Genomic DNA, 19,310 nt, shown 5'->3' with positions numbered 1-19,310 from the left:
AGCAAAATAGAGTGGAAGGTACTTGGGTTTCCCACGTACCTCTGACCCTACACATGCATAGCCTCCTCCCTTATCAACATCTCCCACCCGAGCGGTACATTTGTTACAAGTAATGAACTTACACTGATGCAGCATTATCACCCCAAGTCCATGGTTTACACTGGGGTTCACTGGAAAGTCAGTGGGCTTGGACAAATGTATAATGACATGTAGCCATCATTATGGTACTATACAGAATAGTTTACTGCCCTAAAATTGCTCTAGCACTAAGCATGTTAATGGGCCTAGAAAGTCCTGAAATATGATGCCTGCTTAATATTTTTTTAAACCCAGCACAGACTCCATTCCCATATTTTTCCCCATGATACCTACTAACTTCCCAAGAACTAGTGTTGCAGGCCAAAGGAGATCCAGTTTAACCAGCAATGCATTTGCAATTCTTGGCCTAGAGTGGTTTCATCCATCTTTTGTAGTAGACTTCTGGTTTCAAAGGTCAAGGCTCCTGGTCTAGTTTACTAATCCAGGGGTTGCTTTAACCCAAGAACTAATGACAGAGGACCAGGGCCTGAGGTGACACTGTAAGCTGCTATCAGAGGCAGAGGCAACTCCTTCTCCCAGGCCTCAACCCACTTTGACCTGCTGACATCCCCACACATCTGAGGCCTTTGAAATCTGCATGTGTCACTTCTGTCTCTTCATGATCTATAATAAAGGTGATTCAGGGGTTGAAGAATCCCTTATTCATCCAGCTAGTCAACCCCTCTTGGGAAGATAAGAAAAGATCATCTTACCTGTTCCTTAACCCTGGGCAGAAGAGCCCGGGTCCCAGGATATCTCAACTCCTTAGAAAATTTCTAAGAAAAAAAAAATGATTTCAAAGACATCTTTTCTAAGCCAATCCTATGTAAAAATTATTCTCTTTCAATGTAATCCATTTATTACTTTTCTATTCTCAATGGCCGGAATAAATAAATTCATTTTAGTGCTTGTGGGAAAAAACTGGCTAAATTTATGGGGCAGAGGAAAAATCTCATGTAATAATGAAAAGGATAACTTTGATCTTCTTGAAGGGTCTGCTGGTCACCTAGCCACAATGATACTGCCCCTTTTCTCTCCAGAGGGAATGGACTACAGCCCCTCCTCTGAGGCAGCACTGAGAGCCCCCCGTCTCTCCCACCTAGGACACCCAGACGCCGCTATCTGTTCATCTGTGATCGGCGCCATCTCCACCGCTTAACAATGCCCCCACAACTTTGTTCCCTGTGGGGTAAACGCTGTGGCTGTTATTATGTCCTGTCCTTGGCCCAGTGGAGGCTGTGTCAGCCAATCACCCCCAGGTACCATTTAGCCATCCCACGAGATCCTCAAGGGGAGCCCAGCCTTCAGGATATCACTGAGGGCACAGTTAAGAGCCTTTCCCTAAGCCCTCTGCTGTTTCACAATCATCCTGAATGTCCCTGGAGCCAAGACCTGGGCTGAGCACTGGGGGAGCAGGGGAGAAAAGGGTGAGTCCATCCTGTCAATCCGATACAGGAAATGGAACACACACTCAGGACTCCGACAGCTTGAGAAATAAGAGCAATGAAACAATTCCACCCGCATGTCAGAGGAATAGGAGGGCTTCTGCTAAGAGAGGAGGAGACTTGAAGGCAACTTAAGTTTGAGAAAGTGGAATCGGGTTAGATGGAAGAAGGATCCTCTGTAGCTTCAAGGGAATGAAGTAGCTTCAAGGGAATCAAGCTCTAGAATCTAGTTCTTGGTTTTAGATCTGAAGAGTCTTGACCTGTTCCTAATAACTGGTCACATTTTGACGCTGAATTAGAAACCACAGGGTTGCAAGTGATCTGAGCAGAGGTTTCCTGGATTTGGATGAATGAGCCTCTTCTGCTAGTAAAAGAAAACAAAAATGAAAATAACCCAAAACCTTAGGACATATCATCTGCTAAACCATGCCTAAGCCTTCCTGTGCCACCTCCCCAGGCCTTCTTCCCTCCATCCCATTCTTAATCCAGAAATGCTTTCATGGAGAAACCTTTTCACTCTGGTCCAGAGTCACCCCCAACACTTGTACCCAGAGTGCTCTGTGTCCTGCCTCCCCCAGTAGACTGAGAGGTCTCTGTAGATGGGGCCAAAATCTCCTCCTCAGCTTCCTTCCTGCACACAGGACAGAACTAGTCCTCACGCAGAAGCCTGGGAGGCAGGAGGAGGACAGGCTAAGGATGATTTTCCGGAATATTCTTGACCCTATTCATGGCCTTCTGAAGAGAACCAGCCTGGACATCTGCTTCACACACCTCCGTCTCCCCAGACACACACCCAGAGGGGCCAGACCCATTGGAAGCTTCCAGGGGCGATCTTGGGGGTGATAACCCCAGTAATTGGAGGGCAGCAGGTGGAGATAAGGGATAATGCAGGAGGTGAGCCAAGTAAATGCTGGGTTCTGGGTCACTTTATAGGGATTCATGGGGAGTTCACGGTGGACAAAAATCTCGGTGAGTGGATGGTAATTTCCTACATGAAGAACCCAAGAGGCCTCGAGGGATCTAAAAGGTGTTTTCGACGTACAAATTAGGCAGACTGCAGCCAGCCAGGCTATTTAAGGGGAGAGCCTGGCCGAGAGCGCAGCGGCTGTCTGCGCCCCTCCTGCCTCCCGCGCCGCCAGCACCGGTCTTCGCCAGCCATGAGCCGCCAGTTGACCCACTTCCCCGGCGGGGAGCGCCTGGGCTTCAGCGGCTGCTCCGCGGTCCTCTCGGGCAGGATCGGCAGCAGCTCCGCCTCGTTCCGGGCCGGGGTCAAGGGCTCGGCCTCCTTCGGCAGCAAGAGCCTCTTCTGCCCTGGGGGCAGCCGGCGCTTGGCGCTGAGCGCTGCGGCGGGGCGGGGCGGCGGCCGCCTGGGCGGCTTCGTGGGCACCGTCTTCGGCAGCGCGGGGCTGCGGCCCGCGTGTCCCGCCGTGTGCCCGCCCGGGGGCATCCCTCAGGTCACCGTCAACAAGAGCCTCCTGGCCCCGCTCAACGTGGAGCTGGACCCCGAGATCCAGAAGGTGCGCGCCCAGGAGCGGGAGCAGATCAAGGCGCTGAACAACAAGTTCGCCTCCTTCATTGACAAGGTGGGTCCTGGGCCATCGGCCTGTCCCTGCGGGGGGCGCAGCGTGCACAGTGGGGCCGGCTCTGCCACTGGCGAGCTGCGTGGGAACGTGGGCGAGTCACCACTTCTCCGAGCCTGCCTTTTCCATCTGGAAAACGGGCACAATAATGGGTCTTCCTCCAGCGGGTTGTGATGAGGCTTAATTGGGATGTTTATAAAGTGCTCAGAACAGTGCGAGACACACGCTTCCAGTAAGCAGGAGGTATTAGTCCATTTTCACGCTGCTGATAAAGGCATACCCGAGCCTGGGAAGAAAAAGAGGTTTAATTGGACTTACGGTTCCCCATGGCTGGGGAGGCCTCACAATCACGACACGAGGCCAAAGTCACTTCTGACATGGCGGCGGCCAGAGAAAAATGAGGAAGAAGCAAAAATAGAAACCCCGGACAAACGCATCAGATCTTGTGAGACTTATTCACTATCATGAGAATGGCAGGAGAAAGACGGGCCTCCAGGATTCAACTGGGTCCCTCCTATAACACGAGGGAATTCTGGGAGACACAATTCAAGTTGAGATTTGGGTGGGGACACAGCCAAACCTATCAAGGACCTTCATTCCTTTCTTGCATGAGGCAAGACTGTGGGAAGGGAGGGGGCAGGAGCTACGAGGAATGGGCACTTTGAGAGCTCCCAATATCAGACCAGGAGATGGGACCATGTTCAGGACAGGGCATTAGGACCACAGGCCAGGAGACGCTGCAGGGCATGGTGCTTGGTGTTTGGGGAGTTGGGTAAGTGTGTAGCCAGGAAGGTGAGAGAAAAGGGCCAGAAAACTGAAGGGTGAGGCTGAGGAGGCACTTGGAAAGAGCGCAGGTAAAGTTACAGGTGTGTGCTGAGGGTGGGGCGTCCAGAAATTGGAGTAATAGGGAAGTTGACCCTGGAGATTCCAAGGCAATGACCCCAGTGAGTGGAGAGCAGACAGGGAATGGGCTTCTCTTGTCTCCACCTGGGTGGAAGGTCTAGATGGTAAGTGGTAAGGGCCCTGATAGCAATAGCTGGCTGACATTTATGGTGCTGCCTAAGTGATCCTCATTTACTAATGCACAACTCATGACTCTGTTGTTGTTTTGCTTTGCGGATGAGAAAATTAGGACATGGGAGGCTAAGAAATGAGCTCACCTAAACAGGACAGTTGGTGGTGGGCTGTGTGTCACCACTCTGCTAGGGAGGGGGAAGTGAGGTGGCTGGAGGGCTCAGGTCTGCATGGAAGAAACGCAGTGGCTACTCCAGAGGCCAGGGCATTTTCTTTCTCTTTCATGTCTGTTGTTCTCTAGCATGTTTCCTCCTGCCGCTCAAGCTAAGAGACGGGTGAGGAGAGGAACGCTGGTGTGAGGCAGAGGGCCTGGAGTTAATGAATCTGAAAACTTGCACCCTGGTCAAATATGAAGAAACCTTGTGAAAATGTGATAACCTGCTATGAACAAAGAAATGAACAAACCAAACGCAATTTAGGCTACGCAACGGGAAGAACGCTCTAAATGCCAGTGTGCGTTCCAATGTCACCCCCCAGTCACTGTTTCTCCCCTGCTCCCCATTTCGCTTTACTCAGAAAACACCAGCATTTATAGCAAGAGAAGCTACCTCTGTCTCATGAAAACTCACTAAGGCAGAGGCAAATGGTACCATTGCTTAAGCCCTCTTCCTGATTTCTAATAGAAATCAGGTCCTATTTCTTGTCTTAGTGATCCAGGTGAGCATGTCCCTTGGCTGAATCCTCCCCAGGATAAGCCTTGTTCTTTTCTACCCCCAGTGCCCTAGGACAGCTGCCTCTGGTTTCTGGGGCCCTCTCCTCACTCTTGAGAGGCAACAGCATGGGGACTCTGGGCGATGACTGGCTTTGGGTTCCAGGTGCGGTTCCTGGAGCAGCAGAATCAGGTACTGGAGACCAAGTGGGACCTCCTGCAGCAGCTGGACTTGAACAACTGCAGGAACAACCTGGAGCCCATTTATGAGGGCTACATCAGCAACTTGCGGAAGCAACTGGAGACGCTGTCCGGGGACAGGGTGAGGCTGGACTCAGAGCTGAGGAACATGCAGGATTTGGTGGAGGACTACAAGAAGAGGTGAGTGAGTGGCAGAGAATATGCCCCTGGGGGATCAAATTTCAGATGAAGTTTTCATTTAGAGGCAGCATTTTTGCTTCTTAGATCCTTTGCTGACACTGTGGGAGGGAGGGACATCCAGACAGAATGGGACTTAGGAAAAGAATAGCTTCTACCTACATTGGTGCCCCAAAGTGTCTAGGAAATAAATGTGTGCTCAATTTCTAGCACTGAAAATGAAGGAATGAGGGAAAGAGAGTTGTCTCAAAACAGAGCACTATGTTTAATCCAATGGATCGGAAAGGACTGGAAATATAAAATACTGTTAGTACTCAATATGCCTATGCCAATTCTTTATCCTTAACAAATAATGTGATTCTGCCTCATGTTTTTATACATAAATACACACACATACACATTTTTAGCTGCAGATTTACCTTATTCAATTTATATAGAAAATATCTGCCCTCTAGCTTTATTGGAAAAGCCAATTTTCATGTTCACATCAGAGACATGAGTTGCTTTTTATCAGAAAAAGCCTGATTTCATTTCTAAATTCAAGTAAAAATGAGAATTTGTACTTTAGGGACTGTTATAAATTCCACTCAGCAATAAACTAAGAAACATGTCTTGTGTAATGGGTTACTGGAAGCATTTAAGATTAAAATGATTTAGATTTAATATAACTAATACAACTATTTATGTTATAAAACCAGATAAATCAATATGTACTTTTTCATGGTTTAACTTTTAATTATTCATTGTAACATATCTTTAAAATAATGTTATTTTTAAGTTTATAATGCTATAAAATGCATCATTTTTCTTTTTAATGTATATATTGAATGCTAGTGTTTGGTTTCTGGAAGTAAATAATATAAATTATTTATCACTGATGTAATTGATTTTGATAACCCACTTGGTCAAATGTTTTCTATGTATTTTAGGAAATAGATATAAACTATTAAAAATTAATTGGTCTGGCAACTACCATATGCTTTTATTTTTATTAAAAGGAGGTAGACATTATTAACAATTTTGTAAGATAATATATGGACTGTAATAGAACTGGCTGTTTCATGACATAATTTGATTAAAAAGTTTCAGTTATCTCTTGAATAAGACACAGAATTTGAGGTATATCATATGGACTGCTTTCTGTGTGCCTTACATAACATAACAAGAAAGACCTGCAGCCTCAGGAAACATCCCAGTCTCATTTGAAATAACTTTCTTCACTACCCGGCCCTGCTTCAGCCATTCAGCAGTGCTTTTTGGGGAGAGCACTGCCAGGGACATGCCTTAGGAATGAGCGAAGAGCTGAAAAGGATTGTTTATGCTGAGTACATGAATAAAAAGCTATCATCTAGCTTTATTTTTTTTCAATTTTTTATTGTGATAAAATACACATAACAGAATTTGCCATCTTAACCATGTTTAAGTGGACGGTTCAGTGGCATCAAATACATTCATAATGTCTGCAGCCGCCACCACCGTCCACCTCCAGAATGCTTTCCATCTAGTGAAACTGGAACTCTGTACCCACTTCACACTAGTTCCCCATTTCCTCCCCTCTTTCCCAGCCCCTGGCACCCAGCATTCCACTTTCTGTCTCTGACTTATACTACTCTAAGTACTTCAAACGAATGGGATCTTTGGTCTTTTGGAATATTTGCCTTTTTGGGACTGGCTTCTTTTGCTTAGCAGAATGTCCTCAAGGTTCATCCGTGTCGTAGCATATTGTAGAATTTTTTTTTTCTTTCTAAGTCTGAATGATATTCCATTGTATGTATACACCACACTTTGCTTGTCCATTTAGCATTAATTATTTCTTACCAATGCTCTATTTTGTTTACCCTCACAAATGTCCTATAATGTGTTCTTTGGGAAAAGTAAGGGATGGAAGAGGTAAGCTCTTTAAATAAAATGATTAGCACCCTTACCTCCCCAATCAACCATCTGTATTCAGAACATCCCAGTCCTATCCAAATTTCTGTGTCTTAGATCTTGCTTCTGTTTCTGCTTCACCTGGAACAGAAATATGTGTAAGAAATAAGTATAATGTACAGTTTGAAAGTGAGAATAGTGCTTTTGTTTGGTGCCTAGGAGGTTTTTGCACCCTGAACTATTGCACAATATTAAGTTGTCATGTGGTGCTGGTGGGGGGGGGTGCCTTTTCACCTCTGCTACAATGTGGGAGGGGCTAACTGTGACAGGAAGTGGACAGTAGAAAATGCATGACATCTCAACCACAGGTGCTTTCTGAGGCAGGTAGTTTTAAGGCAGACTGCATAGTGACAGAGGAGCTGGCAATTGATTTCTTTAAATATGGCCTTGCCTGCATCCTCTTTAGGAAGGTTATGTGTATCCCAGGGGTACATGAATCCCAGTTTGAAGACCCCCCCCACCACGCAGCTCTTGGCACAGAGGTGGTCGCTAACTATTCAGTGAGTGCTTGCAGAATTGAATTATCTCATTGTCTTGCCCCATGCAGGTATGAGGTGGAGATTAACAGACGCACAGCTGCTGAGAATGAGTTTGTGGTGCTCAAGAAGGTAAGAGGGGTGCAGGGTGGGCTGGAAGAAGCCTAGAGGGCTCCCTGTCCACCTGGCATAGTGATGCTTGCAGGATGAGGAAAGGGGTGACTGGGCAGGGGTGACTGGGACCCTAACTTCCTAGCTGCTCCTTCCAAGTCCCTTCCCTGGGATGCATGCTGTTTCTAGAATTTGCCAGTCTAAAATCTGGGCATTTTGCTGCACTACTGGTATGGGCATTACATTGCATGTTAGTTGGTTTGCTTTCAGGGACTGAGCACAGGGTGAAGGGAGCAGAGAGAGCAGGGCTTCCTGTGGCAGGGAGGGAGGGAGGGAGGGAGGGAGGGAAGGGCAGGGATGGCTCTCTCAGGGAGGCTTGACTGTCCTGTGCTCCCAGGATGTGGATGCTGCCTACATGAACAAGGTTGAGCTCCAGGCCAAGGTGGACTCCTTTACAGATGAGATTAAATTCTTCAAGTGCCTTTATGAAGGGGTAAGGACTTGGCTGACCTCTCTTGTGAGGTCTGCTCCTCTAACAAGTGGCTTCTAGCCCTTGGCTAGAGGGTCGTGTGAACCAAAAATTGGTAGGGAGAAAGCTTTCAACCTGGTGCAGCTGGAAGCCCTCTAGGCTTCTTCCACCTGCATTCACCAAGGCCCTGCTGGGTGCTAGGCAATGAGCTAGGTTTTGATGAGTCCATGAAGGAGAAGAAATGATTTCTGACCTCCAGGAGTTCACAGCCTGGCAGGAAAACACCGTTTAGCCGAGCCTTGAGACAGCAGAGGAAGGAATGGTGGATTCTGCCTGGGCCATCAGTGTAGGTTCCTGGAGAGAGGAGGAAGAAGATTTCAGTGGGTGCTGAGAGGGGCAGAAAAATTGACGACCCAGGAGCCTGTGCTATACTAAAGCACAAGGAACAAGGAAGGGTACAGAGGCCTGGGAAAGAGGCCGGTGCTGGTGACTTCCTAGGGCCCTCCGCATGCTAGGGAAAGAGTTTGGTCCTATGGGAGGAGGGTGGCGGTGGCTGGCTTCTGAGGATAACAATGTAGAAGAGGGCAGGAGTGGTCCTGAGTGTGCGATGGAGAAAGGAGCTCCCAGCACTTGGGGCTGAAAGCCTAAGGCACTCATTCACATCCCTGCCAGGCACTGGTGCTGGGGCAGAGTTCAAACGCTGAGGAAAGGCAGAGAGGGGCTGTGAGGAATTTGCCCAGGGAGCACCAAGATAACTGGTTCCTCATGAGGACCCCTTAACTCGCTCCCCTCCCACAACCGTCCCCAGGAGATCGCTCAGATCCAGTCCCACATAAGCGACACGTCTGTCATCCTGTCCATGGACAACAACCGGGACCTGGACCTAGACAGCATCATTGCTGAGGTCCGCGCCCAGTACGAGGAAATCGCCCTGAAGAGCAAGGCCGAGGCCGAGGCCCTGTACCAGACCAAGGTGAGCTGGGCACCAGGTGTGCCGAGTCCCACTGGCCACAGCTAGCACCCTCTCAATATGCATGCATGAGTACATGTGTGTGTTTGTGTGTGTGTGCATTTGGGTTCAGTCAAGACCTCCTTTGTCTTGGAGTTGGGTCTTGTGGAAATGCCACCCCATGGGTAAGGGAGATTGACCACAGTCTTGACTTGTGTTGCAGACGTATATGGGGCTTAACCTTTCCTCCGTCATGGCCCTTGGCTGAGGTGACACCAGCTATAACCCTGATAGGATTCTGACACTGTTTCTATGGGTAATTCACATATATTGTGTTAGCTTCATGTTTCCAACTTTGGCAAAATGAGGACAGGAAAATTGGCCTCCACCAAGACGCTCATATTTGAGAACCTGAGGATTCTACTGAACTAGGGCAGGTCCTTTCCTGTCTGGAAGAAAAGGATCCTGCCCTAGTTCAGTAGATCCTTGTGGTCCTCTTCTCTTGTCACCCAACCTCAGATCCAGGAACTGCAGGTCACAGCAGGCCAGCATGGGGATGACCTCAAGCTCACCAAGGCTGAAATCTCTGAGCTCAACCGCCTGATCCAGAGGATCCGCTCAGAGATAGGGAGTGTGAAGAAGCAGGTGGGTTATATGAAATGAATCCACTAACAGCACTCACTGATCCCCAATCTGGGCCAGACAGAGTATGAAGAAAGGGTAAAACAAAATGCTCTCCTTTGGGTCTCCTCTAACTCACCAGGAGGGACAATCTGAACAGATAGGGAGGGATAAAGTAGCCTACACACTGTAGGTAAGTGCTGCATGAGCCCAGAGGGGCGAGAGGTGAATGAAGACCCCAGGGAAGCTTTGCAGGAGGTGGGATTACACTGGGAGAGGGGAAAGAGCAGGTGAAGGAGCTGGCAGGAGCAATGGGCCAAGGAGGGATGTGCACAGCATGCATGCAGGTGGGCTTGCCTATCTGAGGCAGGTGGCCTGCTGCTCAGCAGGGGTGGCAGGGAGCAGGGGACACCCCTGGGTGGGAATAGGAAGATTATGGGAAATCTCAAAAACCAGGCCATGGGGTTTAGACCTGACATAGGAGGTAAAAGGGAGCCATTTGCACGTTTCACATGATGAATCCTTGTGAGGAGAGAGAAAATGCAGCAGGAGATTTTAGAACAAAGTGGAGGAGGCACAGCCCTCACAACCTAGACCCGGCTCAGGGCCCTGCACTAGTGCTGCGCTGTGGGGAGGGCGCTGCACTAAGGCGCCCCTCTCTGGGAGGTAGTACTCGTGCAACCACAACCATGACTCTGAAGCAAGCAAACCCATGAATTCTCAAGTTTGTGGAGGCAGTGCCAGGGTTTAAGGCTCTCAGCTCCCAGGCAAGTCAAGTTGTTCCATCTGCTGACCCTTCCCTGTACCACATCTCTTACCCTGCATGGTGCATGCTCACACAAACACACGCACGCGCGCGCGAGCACACACACACACCACCTCTGTACGCATGGTAGTGGGAAGAAAAAACACCAGCATTAAATAACTTAAGGTGTTTTTGTTTAATCAAGAGCCATGTAAATGCAGAAAAAACATAGATGTTTGAAGCTACCCTCAGTATTCTACTACAGTGTTTAATAAAATGCTATCTGTTTATGGTTACTAGAAAGTGACTTTTTGTTATCAGAATGCCACAGTGCTTTGGGGTCAGGGAAGATATCCTCTGCGGGGAACATTGCGGCTCCTTTTGAGGGCCGTCAGCTAAGGTGCTTCCTGCCCTTCTGGCCTCTTCCATCAAAGAAGCCCACCATGTCACATGCAGAGTCTCTTGACATTTGGTGTCCTCAGAATCCATGTGATGTTTGTTTCCAAGGATGCTAAAATTTCAAGTTCTTTCAACTCGGGCCACATTCACAAGACCCAAGCTTTGGGTGTCCCCCTGCCCCAGGTTCATTATGGGAGATCTTGGTTAGTGAAAAAGAATAGAAGACAGGTGACAGAGTGTATGGCCACTCAGTGCTTGATGAAACCTTTAGAGTCCCAAGGGTGGGGTAGGGTTTTCTGTGGTTAGACCGCTGGATCCTAGGCATCTTCTTGAGGCTGTGAGCCACTCATCCAAAATTCAAGGGCATTGGCACTGCTAGGGACCTGCCCAGCAGAAGGGGCTGGTGGCAGCTGGACAATATTCTAGAGTCTATTTGGCCTTGGATCAGCTGCTTTTCTTGGTGTGAAGCAAACATGGCTCCACAGACAGGCACAACCCAGAAAGAAAACCTCAGCTCCCACCAAAACCTGAGCTGAGGGAACACAGGCCCAGATGAAGGGCTCAGGAAGCCTCCTGGGGGCTTTCATATGCATTCCAGCACACAGCCCCAGCTGCATTTTCCTCCAGCAAGGGACATACTTCCCCCAACAGCAGGGGCCTGGAAGCTGGTAAAACCTGTTAGCTATGCAAAGTGTCTTCTTTAATTAATTAATTCATTATTTTTTGAGACAGAGTCTTGCTCTATCATTGAGGCTGGAGTTGCAGTGGTGCAATCTTGGTTCACTGCAACCTCCACCTCCCAGTTCAAGCAGTTCTCCTGCCTCAGCCTCTCGAGTAGCTGGGACTACAGACAACTGCGTGCCCCCACACTCAGCTCACTTTTGTATTTTTAGTAGGGATGGGGTTTCACCATGTTGGTCAGGCTGGTCTCAAACTCCAGACCTCAGCTGATCCACCCGCCTTGGCCTCCCAAAATGCTGGGATTACAGGCATGAGCCATGGTGCCCAGCCTATTTTATTTATTTATTTACTTTTATTTTTGTTTTTAAGTTCTGGGGTACATGTGCAGGATGTGCAGGTTTTTTACACAGGTAAACGTGTGCCATGGTGGTTTGCAGCACCTGTCAACCCATCACCTAGGTATTGAGCCCAGGGTGCATTAGCTATTTTTTTTTAGCCATTTTTCCTAAAGCTCTACCTCCCTCCACCTGCCAACAGGCCCCATTGTGTGTTGTTCCCCTCCCTGTGTCCATGTGTTCTCATTGTTCAGCTCCCACTTATAAGTGAGAACATGCAGTGTTTGGCTTTCTGTTTCTAGTTATGTAAAGGTTTCTTCTTTTGTTGCCATTTAACATAGTTCTCTGTAGGATTTGCGACTAAACTCTTAGGTGTCACAAGTTTATAGGACATTTTAATAGGAACTTTATTGGTCCTCATATTTTCTCCGTGATTTATGGGATCTCCTAAAACAACCTATACACTGCAGAGCTGAATGAAGTCTAGCTGCTCAGAGACTTTTTTCCAGAGTTGACATTAGAATCTTACAGCTGATATTTCAGTCCAGGAGGGAGAGGGCAAGGACCACGTGCCCAGGATGCCCACTTTCTCAGTGCCTTTCCCTCCTCCCTCCCAGGCTTCAGATGCAGAGGCATGAACCAGGGTGGACCATACCTGGAGTTAGGGGAAGGACAGATTCACCTGTAGGGATAGCCAAAGTTGGATAAACCAGGAGGATCTCCAAGCACTTACCATCAGTTAGGAAAAACCGAGGGGAGGCTGTCCAAGCAAGATCTCAGAACTGGGCTCGGACTCAAAGTGCTGGATCTGCTTGCCCCTCAGTGCGCCAACCTGGAGACGGCCATCGTTGACGCTGAGCAGCGGGGGGACTGCGCCCTGAAGGACGCCCGGGCCAAGCTGGATGAGCTGGAGAGCGCCCTGTATCAGGCCAAGGAGGAGCTGGCGCGGATGCTCCGCGAGTACCAGGAGCTCATGAGCCTGAAGCTGGCCCTGGATGTGGAGATCGCCACCTACCGCAAACTGCTGGAGAGTGAGGAGTGCAGGTGAGGGGCTGCATACCCTGTGTCAGGGCCAGTTTTCTCTCTGCATTGGTAGGAAGCTCCAGGGCAAATGGTTTGGTCCTGTTTAGGTCCCACTGAAGTAAAACCATACAGCAAATGGGCTTGCCACGTGGTTAGGAAGGCCAAAGTTAAGACAGCAGGCAGGACCAAGTTGTAAAAAATCCCAAAGGCTGTGGGAGAGGAGGTATTAATGCTGGCAATGCTTGAGAAACAGCATCCCCTGACCCTTCACGGTGTATTTCTGTGGGTGGGGGAGGAGCAAGATGGCCTCTAAGGACTGTCCAAGTTCGAGGGTGCTCCAGCAAAGCCTGGGACTCCAATGGGGTGGTAAGCTATTCTTCTGAATCGTCTAAGACCAGTGGCATGATTAGAGGGAAGTGGAGGCCTAGTGATCCCACACAGCAGGCAGTTCCAAAGCGGCCTGATGGAGAGCTGACTCCTCGCTGCAGATTTCCATCTCAGTTCTTTTCTTGGGAGGTCGCACTGGGATGCATGGGAAGAAAGGAGGCTGGGATGGGGTTGGGAAGGCACGTTCTGCTTGGAGAGGCTTATTCACAGAGATGACTCCCAGGTGGTTGGGGTGATTGTTTGTGGAGGAGTTGCCTGTTTTTCTTCTCCCTCTTCAGGATGTCTGGCGAATATCCAAATTCTGTGAGCATCTGTAAGTATCTGCAGATCTCAGTTCTGCCCTTGGTCACCTTACCAGAAGTCCGAATCCCTTTAATTCAGGACACAAAAGAGAAATCAGAGTCACAGAGAGGGCTCAGGGGAGACTTAAGGGCAAAAGGAGGGAGCTGGCTGTAGTAGCCAAGGGGAAGAAGTGGATGGAGAAGAATATCATGAGATACAAAAGTACAATCCATAGAAAGATCAAATCATATTCAGGAGCGTATCACCTAATGAATGATGCTTAATGGTGACATTATTTTTCTGTTGACCAAAATAAAGGCACCAGATTATAGTAAGGGGGATTGAGGGGGCCTGAAGGTTGAAGGATGGGAAAAGACAGCTGAGAGCACCTGCTCAGCTGTAAAAGCTGGACAGCCTGTGGGGAGATGCCGTGATGCTAAGAGGCAGGGCCCTCACTGGCCCCTTTCCTCATCAGCAGACCAGCAGCACCAGATGGGGCCTGGGAAGTTTCCTCTCTTCAGTTGGTCCTCCCCATGGGGGAAATCCACAGACTAATAGGAAAAGGCAAAATGTATGAGGCTAAGTGCAGGAAAAATAAAGCCCTATGATCAGTGCTGATAAAAATCTCTTAGTAAACTGAAATACACAACAGACAGAATCCATCTCAGCATGAAGCCGCTGCAGGCGAGAGAGTGGAGCGGGTGGCCCAGGATGCCCCAGGAGGGGGTGTGACGTGGGGTTGGGGATGACTGAGGCTGAGGTCTTTTCTCATCCCTTCCAGCCGTCATCAGCAGCACCAATGCTGGGGCAGGAGGGGCTGGCTTCAGCATGGGCTTTGGGGCCTCAAGCAGTTATAGCTACAAAACTGCAGCTGCAGACGTCAAGACCAAAGGCAGCTGTGGCAGTGAGCTCAAGGATCCCCTTGCCAAAACCTCGGGTGGCAGCTGTGCCACCAAAAAGGCCTCCAGATGATGGACAGGTGGCTGGCTCTGTGAGCAGAAGGCTTCCCAACCCACCCATCTCCTCCCTCTCCTTCCCTGGGCCCCCTTTCTGAGTCCAGAAATGCTTTGTCTGTCACTACAGTCCCGACCCCATTTCCTCTCCCTGTTGTCCTCAAGGTGTGATGCTCTGACACAAGGAGTCCTGTCATGGGCTGCCTCGGTGGCCTCCTTCTTGGTCCCCTTTCACTGGGTCATTACCCAAATGCAAAGACAACACACATACCCAGAATGTTTCCCCGTGGTCAGCTACAAGCCCCTCTGCCCCCATGTCTTTCCTGGGTCTTCACTGCCAAGGGACTTGCTTCGTCTTCTGATTGGGACTGTGTCCAGTCCTCTGCTTCTCCTGCAATAAATGATTAAGTCTGTTTGGTTCTCAGTTGAATCTGTTGCCCAGGATGTCACCATCTGTAGTGTCTTAACTTTTCTGGATCTGACTTTTGCTTCCCTCTGGGTCCCTGGCCTCATGCAGTTCTTCACTGGTTTTATCTGGTGAGGGCTGATCCTGGTAAACAGTTGCAATTTATTGCTGAGGCCACTGCCGGGCAGGCCGGATGCTTCCCGGGCCCTGTGCCACCTGTCTGCACAATAGCCCTGTGAGACATCATTGCCCCACGGTGGACACAGGCATGAGCGCTTCTGCACAGCTGCCTGTTCCGGTTCTCCAAGAGCCCATGGTGGTGCACACGCACTGTCTGTGTTTCGAGCGGCTGCTTCTTCATTTTTCCCACCGTCTCACTCTCCATCACCCACCACTCACTCCCCAGTCCTGCTCCCACACAATGGCCCTGCCTTCCTCTTCTAACCAATTTCCTTTTCACCCTAATGTGTAAAGCCTGTGTGTATACATGCTTATGGGATCTCAATCTAAGGTGTATTTGAAATAGTGCCTTGCTTAACAAATATTCAGTGAGCTAGGCATTGCTCAGGCACTGAGAATACCGGAATAAACAAAATAGGCACAGACCCTGGCCCCATAGAGCTGATAGTCTATGGAGGAGAGTGAAAATATGCACCTACCAAAGCAATATATAGGATGAAGTCAAGCAGTGTTAACTACTACGAAGAAAACGTCAGTGGAGTAGAGCTGAGATTCAAGGATGCTCTTTTATTTCGCCCTCTCTCCGTGTGTGTGTATGTGTGTATGTGTGTGTGTATGTGTGTGTATGTGTGTATGTGTATATGTGTATGTATGTGTGTATGTGTGTGTGTGTGCGTGTGTGTGCGTGTGTGTGTGCGCGTGTGTGTGCGCGCGCGTGTGTGCGTATGTGTGTGTATGTGTGTATGTGTGCGTGTGTGTGTATGTGTGCGTATGCATGTATGTGTGTGTATGTGTGCATGTGTGTGTGTGTGCATGTGTGTGTGTGTGCGTGTGTGTATGTGTGTGCGTGTGCGTGTGTATGTGTGTGTGTGCGTGTGCGTGTGTATGTGTGTGCGTTTCTGCAAGAATGTTTGTTTCTCAGCATCAGTTAGCACAGCTGATTTGAGAAAAACTCTTAATGTGAGCCCATCTTTCAAGTGCAAGCCTCGTTTGAGGGTGGCAACCACAGTGCCCGAGATCCTGTCTCCCCTGAATCATTTGCCACCTTATTCTCCAGCCTTTCCCCATGCAGGCCAGATGTTTCACAGCCAAGGGTCTTTGCAAATATCATTTTCTCAACCTCCGATGTCCATTACCTACTGATGGCTCACCCTGTGTGGCCACCACCCACGTTCCTGTGGTGTCTAGTCCAGGTGGATCCATCAGTCTTCATTCCATGAGAAGGATCATGACAGCTGTGGCCCAACACCTCCCTACCCCACATGCCCATTCTACAGGCAGGCAAACTGAGGCCCGGATGGCTGAGTGATCTGCTCATGTTCACAGCACTGGTGAGCAGCTGGGGCTGGCCCAGTGGCCTACACACTCACAACCCTGTCTTGAGCCCATGTGAAAGCTGGCACTCTATTTTTCTGGTGTCATGCCAGCTGCTCACATGCCTGTCCCTCACTCCTCACCCTACATCTACTTGTTCCAGGGTCTGGCTTGCAGTCAGCACTTTTGCCATGGGAACGCATGTCTTAGTTTAGCCCACCTTCCCTGGGAAAGAGAGCTGGATGGACACACAGCATACCCACGTCTCGATGGCCTGGTATGTAGGTGATGAGACACAGTTGTGTCAATACATTTGTGTTGTATATGCATCTGTGTGCAGGCAGTCACTCAAACTGGGACAATTTTGATCTAAATAAATACCAAACTGGATCCTTGGACAACTGGCAAAGCCAGAACTGTCAGATAAATGGTCCCCTTGGGCCTAGCCTTGTGGCAGAAGAGTCATATACCTCGCTTCGAATTCTGGCTCTGCTAATGGCCAGTAGTGACCTAGTGCAAGACCCTGCCCTTGTGGAGGAAGATGATCACAAGCCGGCCGCGAGGAAGTGCTTTCTGTGTGCCAGAAACTGTGCTCAGCACTCACTCTGGTAACTCAATTAATTCTCCCAACAACCTGATGTGTGTTACTTTTCTAAAATGCGATTATTATAATGTTATTTAACTTCTGAGGATATTCAGGCTCAGAGGAGTTAAGTAACTCCCCATATGTCAACACGGTTAGTAAATAGAGGAACTGAATTCCAGTCTGAGTCCGGAGTCTATGTGCCAGGCTTCGAAACCTCCTTACCTTTCAAAGAACTCACCTTAGAGGAGACCAGAGAATAGGAAAAGAGATAACGGAAGTAAAACAGTGCCTGGAACATGGTCTGCCACCTGGAGACGCTCCCTGTTATTATTAGCATTTTTAAAGCCTGTCTGTGTTTGCCGGCTGTGTGCTGGTTTGGGTCTGGGCGGTGTGGATCAGCAGCAGGACTTTGCCCAGAGACATGGCCGAGATGGGCTAAGTGAAAAGTGGAGGATGCTGAGTCCATTCACTAAAATACATTCCTTTGTGGTCACTGGCTGTTTGTTTCCAAGCAGGGGAGAAACCCTCGGTGCCTCTATTTTGTGCACACACTGCCCTCTGCCTTCGGCTCCGGATACTGCACTTTCCGTCCTTGTGACTGGAGGAAAGACTTCCCTACAGCAGAGAGGCTGTGGGGTGACCCAAGACAGGCTGTGCACCCCTCGCGGAGCTGCCAGTGGGAGGGGATGCTGTTTCACTCCCTGGCGTGCCCAGGCTGGCCCCAGCCCCTGTGTTGCCTGGGCCTGACTCCTGTCTCCTCTTCCTCTCCTCTCTGGTCTCTCCTATTACAGGAAGGAGGAGGGGGCAGGGGCTCAGCTGCCGCTGCCTGAACCTCCACACCTCTAGTTAGAGAACCCGAGGACTTCAGACAACTTTTCCTGAAAATCTTGGTGCTGATCCAGAGGTCCTCGGAGTGACGGCCCCCATGACTCAGCTGATACCCCTTTTTCCAAGCCCTGTCTGCACAGTGTGTAAACCCCTCCCTCCTCTGAGAACTCGTTCTTTCTCAGGCTGTAGATGATCCAGGAATGGAGGCACTGGCAAGGCACAACCAAGGGGCTCCATAGGAAGGAAGGCCTGAGAGCTGGGCACAATCTGGAAAGGCTTCCTGGAGGAGGCTGTAACAGGGAAGTGAATTGTTGGAGACAGAGAGCTTGTTAAAGACTGCTTAGGGCCCATTGGGCAGCTGCTCTGGGGTTTGGGCTGCCCTTTGCCAGCTGCTTCCAATCTCCCTCCCAGGGGCTCTGCCACTTCTGCCACCTATAGAGTGGCAACTACACAAAGGACAATTGTTCTGCACTACCCCTCAGTCCTTACATTCACATTTAGCAAATGATTCCAGAAGCAGCAGAGACATTGAGGGTCTCTCCTCTCCTGCAAACCAGCTGCCATTGGCTTGTCCATCCCTCCTCCCTGATGGGTCGTCCATGCTGCATCCCCATTTAGTTGCAGACCCCTCTTAGGGATCATGTCCCTGAAATCCCTCCTTGCTTCGAATCTGTCCATCTCCAGGAGAGATTCCAGATTATTTTTGCTGGAACTCCACATGCAGCCCCAGTTCCAGATGAAAGCTGCTCCCAGCTTAGGACCTGAGCCGCAGCCTGATGGATCCAGGACTGAAAGGGACCTTAGAAGTTCAGTGTGGAAGGACACACACTTTGCATTTGGCCAGGTGTGGATCTGAAACCTTTTGTTGATTTGTTTCTTTTGCCAGTTATAACTGTGATGTGGGCAACTCAGTTTCTCTGCTCAATTTCTCTTTCCTCACTTCTAACATGGGAAAAACAAGAATATTTATCTGACAGGCTGATGTGAGGATGAAATGAGTTAAAATGTGCAAAGAGCTTAGTGCAGTGACTAGTGTATAGCAAGCCCCATGTCACACCTGAGGCACACCTGCCTAGCTTCCGGCTCCATTCCAGTCCCATTGCATTCTCCTCCAGCCTCCCAGCCCACATCCACTTCCAGAAGGGTTTCTCCTGGAAGGGCTGCTGGTTCCTCTGAGCGTTCTCCTTGGCCCCCTGTTGTAACATGCAGCCCCCAGCCTTGCTCCACACTGCCCCTGTTCCTCTTCCCTGAAATGGGAGCCACCATGACCCAGGACCTGCTTTCATTGTCCTCACTTTGAGATGGCTTGCCCCCCGATATGAGTCATTCTCCCCAACTCTTGGATCTGCAGGCTCCTGGCTTATTTCACAACCTGCCTCCTGAACCCACAGCTGTGTGTCCAACCTGGCAGCCAAGTATAAGGCCCTGCTTT

At 49.5% G+C, this 19,310-nt stretch overlaps 1 protein-coding gene across 1 annotated transcript; it reads left to right on the top strand.

Moving 5' to 3' along the window:
- Nucleotides 1–2,600: 2,600 nt before the first annotated feature.
- Nucleotides 2,601–14,988, top strand: KRT72 (keratin 72). The gene is made up of 9 exons (XM_017501742.2): nucleotides 2,601–3,106; nucleotides 4,993–5,207; nucleotides 7,681–7,741; nucleotides 8,118–8,213; nucleotides 8,998–9,162; nucleotides 9,658–9,783; nucleotides 12,743–12,963; nucleotides 13,608–13,642; nucleotides 14,393–14,988. Exons 1-9 carry the CDS (start codon nucleotides 2,681–2,683, stop codon nucleotides 14,581–14,583), a joined length of 1,536 nt encoding a protein of 511 aa, XP_017357231.1. The 5' UTR covers nucleotides 2,601–2,680; the 3' UTR covers nucleotides 14,584–14,988.
- Nucleotides 14,989–19,310: the final 4,322 nt, after the last annotated feature.

Source organism: Cebus imitator, unplaced genomic scaffold, assembly GCF_001604975.1.
Source record: "Cebus imitator isolate Cc_AM_T3 unplaced genomic scaffold, Cebus_imitator-1.0 Scaffold285, whole genome shotgun sequence".
Lineage (NCBI taxonomy): Eukaryota > Metazoa > Chordata > Mammalia > Primates > Cebidae > Cebus > Cebus imitator.
The sequence above is the reverse complement of the archived record's forward strand: the minus strand, read 5'-3'. Positions and strand labels throughout refer to the sequence as shown.

Bases quoted from the DNA above. Each gene is read 5' to 3' on its own strand.
- KRT72 (XM_017501742.2), top strand. From the start codon at position 2,681: ATGAGCCGCCAGTTGACCCACTTCCCCGGCGGGGAGCGCCTGGGCTTC. The intron at 3,107-4,992 runs GTGGGTCCTGGG...TTTGGGTTCCAG, and splicing joins TCGCCTCCTTCATTGACAAG to GTGCGGTTCCTGGAGCAGCA. The intron at 9,163-9,657 runs GTGAGCTGGGCA...ACCCAACCTCAG, and splicing joins AGGCCCTGTACCAGACCAAG to ATCCAGGAACTGCAGGTCAC.